The sequence below is a fragment of the Camelus bactrianus genome, chromosome 20 (assembly GCF_048773025.1).
Source record: "Camelus bactrianus isolate YW-2024 breed Bactrian camel chromosome 20, ASM4877302v1, whole genome shotgun sequence".
In the NCBI taxonomy this organism is placed as follows: Eukaryota; Metazoa; Chordata; class Mammalia; order Artiodactyla; family Camelidae; genus Camelus; species Camelus bactrianus.
The window spans coordinates 18,503,319-18,515,617 of NC_133558.1; the positions used below are offsets into that span (position 1 = coordinate 18,503,319).

At 42.4% G+C, this 12,299-nt stretch overlaps 1 protein-coding gene across 2 annotated transcripts; it reads right to left on the reverse strand.

The window, feature by feature from the left end:
* Positions 1-3,568: 3,568 nt before the first annotated feature.
* Positions 3,569-10,595, reverse strand: GPX6 (glutathione peroxidase 6). 2 transcript variants are annotated; one of them, XM_045509656.2, is made up of 5 exons: positions 10,515-10,595; positions 8,003-8,156; positions 5,882-5,999; positions 5,281-5,380; positions 3,569-4,494 (listed from the first exon to the last, which is right to left on the reverse strand). In XM_045509656.2, exons 1-5 carry the CDS (start codon positions 10,593-10,595, stop codon positions 4,288-4,290), a joined length of 660 nt encoding a protein of 219 aa, XP_045365612.1. In that variant the 3' UTR covers positions 3,569-4,287. The 2 variants fall into 2 exon arrangements, with proteins under 2 accessions (XP_045365612.1, XP_010972428.2); XM_010974126.2 differs by having other exon boundaries at positions 10,509-10,595.
* Between the last annotated feature and the right edge of the window lie 1,704 nt (positions 10,596-12,299).

Below are 12,299 nucleotides of genomic sequence, written 5' to 3' on the forward strand. Positions count from 1 at the left end.
ATCTGACCTGGTGTACTGAAACTGAATTTATCTCATTTTATTTCCACTGGTTGGAAAAAAAAAATGAATTCATGCTATCCAGTGTTAATCTGTTGCCTTCAGAAAATACGCCAACTCCAGGGAGATGCTTCACATCCTCAGAATGCACTGGAGATAGAAAAATACAAAAGGAAAAGTAATAAGTGGTTGCAGCATTAGACAAAGGAGTCTTCTTATTATCCCAAGGAAAAGTGTTACAGAAAGTCAAGGCTATGCAATAAGTGGTAAAGACTATTAAAAGGAAATATATATTTTAAAATATATAATTTTTAACAAACTTCAAAGATTTGCATGAAATAACTGGCCATATGTGACAAAGTAACTCATTTGAGATACCTGAAGGTGCCAGGCAGGGACTAAGATGATTGAGGTGATGAGGGGCAGGGAGGCCGGGACAGGGGAGAGGACGAGGACCAGTCCAGACTGCATTCATAGAATCAGCAGGACCCGTGCTCCCAAGGCCCGGGTGGGTGCGAAGAGCCTCATCAAATGCAAACTGATCTCAGCTTTGACCTTTAGGAATTAAGACCAGGAACATATTCAGCAAAAAGCAGGTCTGTCGCACAGATGTTTCTTTCCGTATCTTTTACAATAGGGTTTTTGTTAAAGAGTCTGCTCTCTAATGCCAGGCAATTAGGGATGCAGAGGTTGGGAGAGGGGAGAGGAGCTCCTCCGTTTTCCTGGTGCGGACACGAAATATAACTTCCCTTCGCGGACCCCAAAATTCAGCTGGCAAACCTGAGACTCGTCTCAGTTCCAAAGCCAGGTCGGCCATGGTGATTTTCAAGCGTTCTCTCAATGATCGATTTTTTCTAGAATCTAATGGATTTATTCTCTGGCTACCTTTTCCTTTGCACCCGGGTATCATAAGAGACAGCACCGGAGGCGAAACTCGGACTTCTGGGTCCAGGTTGGATGGATAGAGGGGCAAACACCTGAAACCGAATTCTGGTTTTATACGTAGCTGTGAAGACTCATTACAGAGTAGAGAATCAGGGAGGAAGATGGAGCACCTGATATTTGGTATGTGGGAATCTAGGAATGGTCTGAGCATACAGTTTTAACCCTTAATTTTGCCTGATTGAAAGATGTTAAGTTCCCGACAAGTGTGTGTGGAAAAGGAGTAAAGAAGGTAATATACACGTTCATACTGAAACTACCTTCCTTACGTGTCTCTTGAGCATTAGAAATAGCTCTAAGAGAATTTGGTTTTTTAGTAGAGGCAAAGTGTCTAAGCGATCCAAATCATTGAAGGAGGGCTCTGGTCTTTGGGGGTAGGGAGATTAAAATCCCACTTCTGTCAATCATTTTTGCATAGGCTCTTCCATAAAGCCCCCGAGGAGGTCTGGGGAGAGACCTTCCAGGCTTTGGCTGTAGTATTTTGCTTTTTGGGGAGCTGATAGTTTGGCAGTGACATGTTCTGGGAAGAACTTTGTCTTTATCGTAATCAATTGAGGATAATTAAGGTTCAGTTTGAAAAACCAAGTTTTCCCATATTTCTCCTTATTTTTCAGATCTTTGGTCAAGATTCGTAGTCCAAAAGGATAGAATTTTCTTTTTGTAAAAAGATTCTATGTTGTATAGAATCCCAAACCTGAAAAAGTGTTAAATGGACCCGTTTTACCTCTTTACCAGCGCCAGCCACCGCCCCCCACCCCATTCTCCCACATCATCTTGCCTCCCAGATTCAGCCTTATAGGCAAACATATTCATTTTTTATCTTCCTTCCAGGGACACTTTTTGCACATGCAAATGTGTGCATATATATCATTAACCCACTTTTTACTCAATGATAGTGTATCCAGCACACTCTTGAGCACCTTGATCACTTCAAATATCCTGGAGTCATTCCCATAAAAAAACATAAATAGACGCTAGCATTCTGCTGAATTTACCCATCCTGTTACTTTTGCCCAGACAACTAATGCTGCTGTGAACAACTTTGTATCTGGAATATTTCACATGTTTGTGGAAAATTTCTGGATGCGGAATGGATAAGTCAAAGTTAGGCATGATGGCAATTTTGATGTCTCTTGCTAGTAGTCATCGCTAGATAACTAATGCCAATTTCCACACCCACCAGCAGACTTGAAATGGTGGTTTCACTGTGCCAGGACTATGACTAGCAGAGTTTATTAAGCAGCAATAAACATTTATATCTGCTCCCTAGATGCTAAATATCTCATATCTTTACATTCATTAAAACCTTTAATCTTCAAACAATTCTATCAGGATATTATCATGTTTACCCACTCTTAACTGGTAAGAAAACAGGCTTTTCAGTTTGAACATCTTGCCTAAGAGAACAGAGAGATCAATCAAGTTTAGATATCTATGTCTGAAACAACAAAAGGTTTTCTTTTTTTTTTGGCCAGTTTGATAGATGAAAAATAGTATCTCACTACAGTTTTACTTTGTCCCCCACCCCCACAATATTATGAGACTTAGATCTTTTCAACATTTGAAAAGCCACTTATTTATCTTTTCTATGAAAGGTGTCCATTTTTCTGGTAGGTGATTGGAGGTTTTTTTCTTTGATTTAAGTTATCTTGATATTAGAGGAATTCATGTGTGTATGTATGTGTGTAACAAAGTGTGAATATTACTTTTTTTGGTCAGTTATTCATTTGTCTTTTCACTTCACTTGCAAGTGTTTTTTTGTTTTTTGCTTTGTTTTGTTTTGTTTTTCAATCCATTTTGAAGCTATTTTGAAGTTCACAAACTGATGAAAAACAGACATTCTTCACCTAATAGGAATCTGACGTGTTCATGTTTAAGGAGGTAGGAGAGGGGTTCTGACATATTTAGCCACAGAAGTCATGAGACTATTCTCTGGCATTTGTTAAATAATGAATTTTGCCATTTAGAAAAATCCTGGAATTCCCAGAGTGAATTTTGTTTGGTCCTGTTGAAGGAATTATTCTTCCTGGATTCTACTTATTAATATTTTATTTGAGATGCTGATCATTAGATGTATGAATTGAATTGTTCTCATTAGGGGTTAGATAGGGCTTCTAACTTGTTTTTTTTACTCCTCTGATTAGGAGTGGCTTTTGTTATGCTTTTCTTCTATTTTATGTGTTTTTAGATTTTTAACAGTGAGTGGGAATTAATTTTACAAACAGAAATGCATATGTATTTGTTGTTATTGAGAGAGAGAAGATTCTTTGAGAAGCAAGGATACCTCTGACACACTCCCCACCCCACCCTGGACCTGAATGGGAGGGTGCAGAGGGGCTGATTCCAAGAGGTCTGTGTTCTGTGTTCATGTCACAGCAACTCTATGAGCAGCCAGACCCACCCAGTGTTTTTAGGATGGGACAAGGAAATGTCCTGAGCACTTTTGAGAGAAACTAAATACTGAAGATCTAGGTGAGGTAGCCAAGGAAGCAGGGACAAAGGGAGAGAGGTAGACTTGGCATGACTCCAGACATGATATGGGACTGGGAAAACACCACAAGAGGCCAGCTGCTGCAGAACATTTTTTTAATTTGAGACTGTGATAAGAACGAGTTTAAAGTTGGGGAGACTGTAGGTGAGGAGAAAGCCCATCATTCAGAATGAAGGGACATCCCTGCCCAGGTGCCATGACCTGAATGCACTAAGGGACAGGCACCAAGGAAGGCTCTGGTAGGGTCTGACCCACAGGGGCTTTGGGACCCACCATCATGGAGATGCCCCTCCTTTCACGTGATGTGAGGTTTCTGCTCTCGCTCTGTTTTCAGAGATTCTATAAGAGAACTACAGGAATTAGGGAGACTAAGGAAAGACTCATTAGGGACAGGAGGAGTTTAACAATGCATGTCTATCTTGGAAGAGAGAAGAGGCTATTAAGGAGATCTTGAGAGTCTTGCTGCCAGTTTCTGCTTTCTTTAAATCTTCAGGATGGGGAAAGGATGGATGTCAGGAATTTTGGGGGTTGCCTTTTTAGGGTCATGGGTGATCTGAACCATTTATTCATAATATGATTTTCCTTTGGAATGGAGTGGCAAAAACTTGACACTTTGGGATCAGAGAGTTGAGAGATAGGTTTTCTTTCCCTTAATCTTCCAACACACACACAGGCGCGTGCGCGCACACACACACACCCCCCTGTGCCTGCGTATGCACACACGCACAGATTTTTGGGCTGTACAGGGTTTATGGGTTTGGTTATACGGATGTTGGGTAGCAAGAATATGGAGCAGAGGCAGATCTTTAAATATGTTTTCGAGGTGGAATGCAACTTCTGAAGGTCCCTGACCCTTCCTATTCGCTTTTGAACTGCTTCAGGTACTCTAGGATGTCTGATTTGACTGTACTGACTGAAGCCCGGTGGAACCAGCGCATAACAGGGACTCCATCAGGTCCCACCAGGAACTTCTCAAAGTTCCAGCGGATGTCATGGACTTTCATGGGCTCCCAGAAGAGTTGGCTTGATGAGCCCAAAAGATCAGAGGTTGGAGGGCAGGAATTCTGGAGCAGAGATACGGAAAACAGAAAGACAGTTTATTTTTGCTTCTGTGTGGTCTAGTCTTATCTCCACCCCTAGAAATTCCACTCACCAGTATGTATCTCAACATATTAACTACTTGACATGTTCCTAATGAACCACAAACATTTTAATACATCATTACCAGTACAACCACTACCAATCAAGCAAGAGTTAGAGAGTATGATAGTAAACAGAAAACATTTTTCCTTTCCCTGTCTCTCCCTCACTCTCATGATTATATCATGGTGCTTCTATGAAAGACTATCTTCTGTTTTCCTTGGTAAGTCATGGCATTTCTATAGCTTTAGTTTCTTTAGCTGAATAAAAAAGGTTCCTTCTATCCTGGGCTTCTGTGGTTCTAACACTCTGTGACTCTAAAGTTAATTACCACATTGACGTTATATTATCCATTTCGATGTTTGTCTCCTTGATTAGATATGAATTCCTTCAGGGAAGAGACCATGCCCTAGTAATATCTGTTAATTCATTGTGTAGCAAATTCTTGCATATAACTAGGAATTTGATTAATGATTGTCGTATGAATGAATCATTACCATTCAGTAGGGAAGGTTAGTCTATGTTGGAGCTATCGTGTTATATGTTTCCTTTACTTGAAGCTAAAGCCTCACAACAGATAGTGCCACGATCCATGAACTTATCTGAGCATTTCTTTCCAAGAGTCCAAACTCAGTCCTGGACTTGAGCCCCATGCTTTCAGGGTATCTCTACCTACCTGACAAATCCATGCCAGGTTTATGGCCACTTACCTTCAGGAAGGTAAAGACTTTCTGTTCTTTTTCTCCATTTACATCCCCTTTCTCAAAGAGCTGAAAATTAGGAACAAAGCCACCACCTGGACGTACGTACCTGCAATGAACCAGAGTGTTCCCAAGAGGATCCAAATTAAGACAAGGATGGATAGAAATGGCCACTGCAGCTTGACCACAAAAGGAAATTAGAGATAAAGAAAGAGAGGTTGTAGACACGGAAGGTGATGAAGGAGAGGTCTCTGGGAATCAGGACTTCATGCATAGGCCTTATGGAGACAATAGAGAATTCCAAGAAAATTGGAAGGCAATGTTTTAAGCTTAGGATTCTTGATTCATTTCTATTTCCTATATTCTTTCCTTTTCCCTGTGCGTCTTTTCCATTAGATTTCCCCTGGTCTTATCATCAAAGAACTCAAAGGTAAGGAGAATTATTGAGCACCTTCAGCAGAGAAAGACTGAATTCAAAGCATCACAATCATGGTCTTGATCCCACTGATCTACTAACTACCCCAGAAATTTCCAGAATGAGAAGCATCTAGGTAGAATGTGAAAGGAAAATCCTGACAGAGCCTCTGCAGAGTCCCAAGCAGGCACTTACTTGAGCCCCAAGAGGATCTCTGAGTTCTTGGCTGGTTCTTGTTTTCCAAATTGGTTGCTGGGAAACCCCAACACAACTACACCAAAAGGCTTCAGCTCCTCCTGTAGTGCATTCAGTTCTGCAGGTAGAGAATGAACAGCATGGATATCCCTGACAACAGCCCGACCTTGAGCAGTAAAGACCACTAGTTTATCCATTTATCACATGAATAAGATGAGGACTATGAAGGGAAAGGTTCAAGATTACAGAGACTGAGGAATCAGAGAAGAAGTTAGAACACAGTTTTCCAGAAACTCATCCAAAGAGCTGCCATTTTTCTTGTGCAATAGTTCCTATGAGTGGCTCCACCTCATCATCCAATAGGAACCCCTCTTAAAAAGCACAAACTGGTTAGTCCTCTGTGGGAAGGCTCCTGTTGGATGCTGAGAAGTCAGATTTAAATTCCATTGCCTTCCTTAGCTGGTGGGTTGATTAATTGGTTGGTTGATTGATTGATCAAAAAATATTGCCAGGACAAGGCAAACGAAATGGACATTCTACCCTCTTCCTTCTCCTCCCACTATGCTCTGTGATGACACAACCTGACACTCTAGTCACATTCCTGGAAACACTCTTTGGTGCCTTAACCTGAGGGTTGTAGTGGGAATCAGAGAAGTGCTAAGCCTAGCTCCAGAGCACTCTCTACCTTCTTGTCAGTTCCAGTGACCTAACTGCTGCCATTTCCCTGGAACACTCACTGGGATTCTAGGCTATGAACTCCAGACTGCTCTTTACCACTGCTAGTAACCCTTCCAACTGTCTGTCTGGACTTATACTATTATTTCCACCTTCAGCCATTTTCAGTTCAGATTTATTGTCTCCATGACAGCACCAGGCAATCCCATTCAGACTCAGCTCTATCTGCAGGCATTTCCCCTCAAGGACCTCTTCTTAAAGGAAAGTGCTTTCCTGTTTTTATATATTAATTCAGTTATGATCCCTTTTATCTTTAACCATCAAGAATATTTCCTTCCTATTGCAGAAACACATAGCAGACCTTGGTCCAGTCCTTTGACAAGTTTCTTTAACTCTCTCAGTGTCCTTATCTGGAGTAAAATTTGAATGAGATGCTCTTCACAATTCTCATGAACTAGTTTAATAAATTATAGCACAGCAATACACTGGAAACATGTATCTTAAAATGAATGAGGAAACTCATCAAGTGGTGATATACAATAATATCAGAGATATTTTATTACATGAAAAAGCAAGGTGCAGAATCATTTGTGTGTGTGAATATTTGTGTGTTTTTCAAAAGATGAAATATCAATCCTCTCTCCTTTTGTTACCAGAAGTCATCAGTGAGAAAGATAAAATCAGCCCCTGAAAACTAGATTCTGGGTTGGGAGTCACAACTAGGGCTTGGTGTTCTGTTGAATGTAAACAGTTTCATAGAAGGTCAACATCATGCAACAAGTGATGAATCAAGACAAAAACCATCAAGACAAGGACCCCTCATGTTTAAATCTGTTTTAACCAGACAAAATATGAACAGTGTCCAAATCACAAAACTGAGCAAGCATCATCCTATTCTTACCAATATAAGTGCTGCTGCTTCTTTACCAGTTACAGTTTTAGCCTTGCTTGATTCCTCCTACTCTATAGATATGATTTATTAAGACACCTGATCATTTAACTGTGCTCTTTTCCTCATTTTCTGACAGCCTCCAATCCAGAGCAAAGCTTCAACGCCTTGACCCCTTCCCCAAATCCCCTAACACAATCCCAGATCCTCAAAAAAGTCCTTTCTAACACCTTCTTGCTGAGAAGCCCCAGGGTTCCCTACAGTATATGTTCTTCCTCAGGGCTCCAAGTGACAAACTCAACTACAGGTATGTTCCTGGAGGTCTTTGACTAAATCTTTGGGAGAATCTTAGTTCTCAAATCTGGAGATAATTCTCCTGGCATTCTAAGGATCAGAGAGAAGCAGGATTTAGGGGAATATCATGATCACCTATCATCCCCTCTCCCCATCCCCCTGCTTCCTCCCAATAACAAATTAGCAAGACCTTCTGGAATGAGAATATGGCATCGTGGAGCTGACAAAGCTAGTTCCGGAGGAGCTGAAACATGCATTCTTACCAGGATACTGAGCTGCCAGGCCTCAATAGGTGGCCACGTTGACAAAGAGGACATGTTTGCCCGCGTACTGCTTGAACTGGATATACTCCTCGCCATTGAGGGTGAGGGCTCCGTACTCATAGATGGTGCCTGTCACCCCCTTATAGCAATCCATCTGGAATGTAACAAAAATAACCATAGTGATGCGATGGTAAGATCGATAATCCCCAAAAGTTGTGGACTTCTTGAAACTCTAAGAACCGAAGAGAGAACTTTCTAAGTAATATTTTGAGTTATGGCTGATGCCACAACTAGAATTTATATCTTCTAATTTAAAATCTATTTTTTAATGGGACAAGCACTTTATAAACCTCTTCCCATTCCTGGAATATTAATACAATTTATCTCCATTCTCCAACGCACTCTCACCCACATCCTAACACTGTGTTCCAGTTGTCCCAGCCCTTCTCAAATCTTAACAGATTTTACCAGATTTTCTCATAACTTTCTCTTACTCATTTATGTAAAACTTGTGTCTTACATAAATTTCTCATCTGTATATTCTTACACTGTCATTTCGTTCCCCCAGAGCCAGAACCTACTCCTCCTCTCAATCCCATTGAATTTACTTCCTAGAGCTTTGCCAGTGGGGGCTCACTGGTACCTACAAGACTCATCCTTGATATCTCTTTCTTCTTTTTTAAATTAAAGAAAATGTTTATTGAAGTATAGCTGATTCATAATGTTGTGTTAGTTTCAGAATATATACACATATATTCTTTTTCAGATTCTTTTCCATTATTGGTTATTACAAGATATCAAATACAGTTTCCAATACCACTTTCTTCTCATCTCTATATAAAATAGGAAACAAAGGAAAGAGACTTCCTACCCACAAGCATGCCAAGGAAAAAGGAAGACAGGACCTTTTAACAAAAAGCTAAAATGTTGTTATGAGGAGAAGGATTCCTGGAGATGTAGAGAAAAAGTACAGAATTTTAGAGTGATTTAAGTGGGCTTCAGGGGATCTTAGTCCATGAATGTCTGCCCCAAGCAGTGAAGGAAATGCTTGTGGGTGAGTGCCTGTGGGGAGAGTGAGAGAAAAGAATTCTTTTATCATTTCCTAAGTCTGTGAGTTCTGTCACTAGGATACCAGGCAATAGCTTCCCCTTCACTCTCCTTGGAGAGAAGGAGGCTGACTCTAGGGCAGGAACCCTCCCTGTGTGTCCATACAGCCATGCACATCAATGTGCACACATTAATCCAAACATTTGGGAGCATTAGCCTAAGAAAGTCACTAGGAAAGGGCTGTCATCTAGGTGCCTGCATTGTCTTTTGCATTCATGCTCCCTCAGCTCTGTGCTAGTATAATTGTTTCTAGTATTTGCCTTTCTTGCCACTGCAATAAATTCCACACCCAATCATGCAACAGCTGCTGACTCAGATCTGGGTACCCCCCCTTTTTTTTTTTCAGAGAGGGGACATGATCATATGACAGCTACCAGTCTTTATATTATATTTATGATATAACCCTATTATATGTACCATTTTAAACTTCACATGAACCCAATAACAAACTGTGATGTGAGGACCTGCACAAGTATCATCTGGGAACATGTTAGAAATGCAAACTCTGGGCTCCTTTAAGACCTACTCAATCAGAAACTTTGGGGGTGCAACCCAGTAATCTGGGCTTTAACAAGCCTTCCCGGAGATCCTTATGTGAGTTGAAATCTGGAAATCACTGCACTACCAGATGGGTTTTCTCTGGACTTTAAGAAAGGAGACAACAGGGCCAATAAAAGATACCTAACTGCTTAATGCCATAGTGAGAATGAGTTTTTGAATGAATTTGCCTGATTTTAAAGTTAAAACTTTTTGGAATCTCAAGTCATTTACTTCAGTCCCCACCCTGCATCCTAAGACACATACACATACCTCCTACAGAATGGCTACCGACACCCAGAGTGGGGACTTTGCAGGGCATCAGGCGATTTGGAGCAGCACGGAAAATTTAGAGCCAGTCCTCTGATCTGAGCTTTGTTCTCCCCTCACTACACCACCTCCTCTAAAATGAAAATTGGCCAACAACTCTTGGCCTTTTGTGTTTTATTATTCCCCTCAAAAGGAAAAAGCCTGTCTTTCCTGATGCTGAAAGCCTTCTGGACCCTCAAGGCTGCCCGAGGCTCCGGACCAGAGTGGAAGGGACAGGCTCCGGGCTATTGAGCGGCCACCAGGGGGAAAGTGGCAAAGCCCACGGCAGCGAGAGCTTCCTGCGTCCTTCGCCCACTTTCGGCCCAATGCCCCGTCGGGTGCAGGGGAGACTGTTCACATAAAAGAGAGGCGGTTTAGGAGAGCCTCTGCCTCAGAGGACAGCAGGGGCCGTGGCAGATGTTAAGTTAAGAAAGGCTGGGGACTCTGATCTTGTCCTTGGTAGAAGAGGAGAAGGGAGAACTCCTTGCCTCCCTGGCGGCCAATGTAGTCATCAGGGGCTGACATCAGCCTGGGTTCTCGGCAGGACACTCACCTTCACCTTTTGCTGCTGCGGGGTCGGCTGAGCGAAGCCGACCAGGAACAGTGGGAAAAGACAGGAGGCCCAGAACTGTGGGATCATAGCTCACACCAGGAGTTCTAGGAGAGTCTCAGGTCCCCAGGGATCTTGGCTCCTTTTGAGCTCCTGGCAGGGACCAGTTTAAAGATGCGCGCTCCAATCGCAGAGCAGCATTCACGCACCCGCCAAACTCCCCCCACCCCGCGCTCCCTCCCTCTTCCTCTTGGTCCATCTCCCCAGCCTCCAGCTCCTGCTCACTCCCCCTCACTCCCCTGCGCCCTCCAGCAAGCCCTGAAGGTTCAGCACCCTTATTCTGACAGGTAAAGGTGGGGGCTTCTCTCTTTGGAACTTAAAGCACTCTCTCTACTTTCTCCAACTGCTGGCTCCGCATCTGGCAAGTAAAGCCACCACTGCTGAAGTGGACTCCACTTTTTAAAATCAGGATCTTCATATGATTTATATGCAATCTAAAGTTTGAGAAGCATTGTCCCAGTAGACTATTAATCCTTTGTCTTGTCCCCTGAAACTTTCATCCCTCAGTCAACAGCACACAGTATTTTCTCATTATGAAGTCCAGATGTGGGGGGTTGAGCGTCTCAGACACTGCCCCCCAGAGAACGGCTTGTAATGCAGGAGGAACACAGAGGACAGATGCACAGTCAGTGGGAAGTTATCCAGGAGAAAGCTCTAAACTGTGAGCTAGGGAACTGCCTTGGGCTTGATGGAGTATCATTCTCTGTGAATTATTGTAATCATCTATGCCCCACTTACTCCATAAAACTATTTATTATGAGGCCCCAATAAGGTGATGATCAGAAAGTTGCTGGAAAGTATTTGAACCAGTGAAGAGTCACAGAGTTGTTTCTCTCTCCCCTCCCCACCCCCATCTGCTCCTGGCTGGCTTTTCACTGCCAGCTCAGCTTTACTAAACTCCCTTGTTTATTGACGTGATAATGTCTTCCTCTTCAGTTCTAAGCTGTTTCACATCCAGTCCCCTCCACCAGCCCTGCCTCTTCCAGGTTCACACAAAAGGCTTTCTCTGCTCCCAAAACTGAAATCTGGATGTGGTTGTATTCTTGTGAACTCAGTTGGAAGATAAGCTTTTTGTTATCTCAGATTTCTTAGTGCTTCTCAAAGGCCTATAATCTATGGCCTGATCAGTAATGCCTGATCCAGCCAGTCATGTCCTCAATGCATTTAGAGCAACCATGCAGAAGGCATTTAGGCACAGTAAGCATAAAAGGAAAATGGTCTATAGCTTGAAGTACACTTAATAGCCCCCTTCTAGAAACTCTGCCTCCCATGATTAAATTTTAAAGCTAAAATACTTTTGCTTCACTTGTAGGTATACTAATCATCAGAAAAATAATTTTCCCTTGCTGGGTGACCACTCATCCACATAGTGATAAGGAGTTGCAGAACAGGAAATAACATCCGTCTCGTTAAAGATTTGCAGGAGCATCATGGCCAGCCCAGTGTTGAACAACTGCAGGAAAAAAAGATTACCCTGTCCCCTCCAAGGTCTGGCCGGCACCAAGAAGTCTGCAACCACTCGTCACCTCTTGACCTCACTACCTCCTATTTCCCCTTCTTTGTAGCATAAAAGAAGATTGTGTTCAAACCTGAACAAGGCGTTCTTTAGGACTTTAGTCTGCCATCTTCTTAGTTTGCTAGTTTTCTGAATAAAGTCTCTATTCTTTGCCCCAACACAGGTCTCTCGACTTACTGGCCTCTTGTACAGCGAGCTGTACAAACGTGGACTCAGTA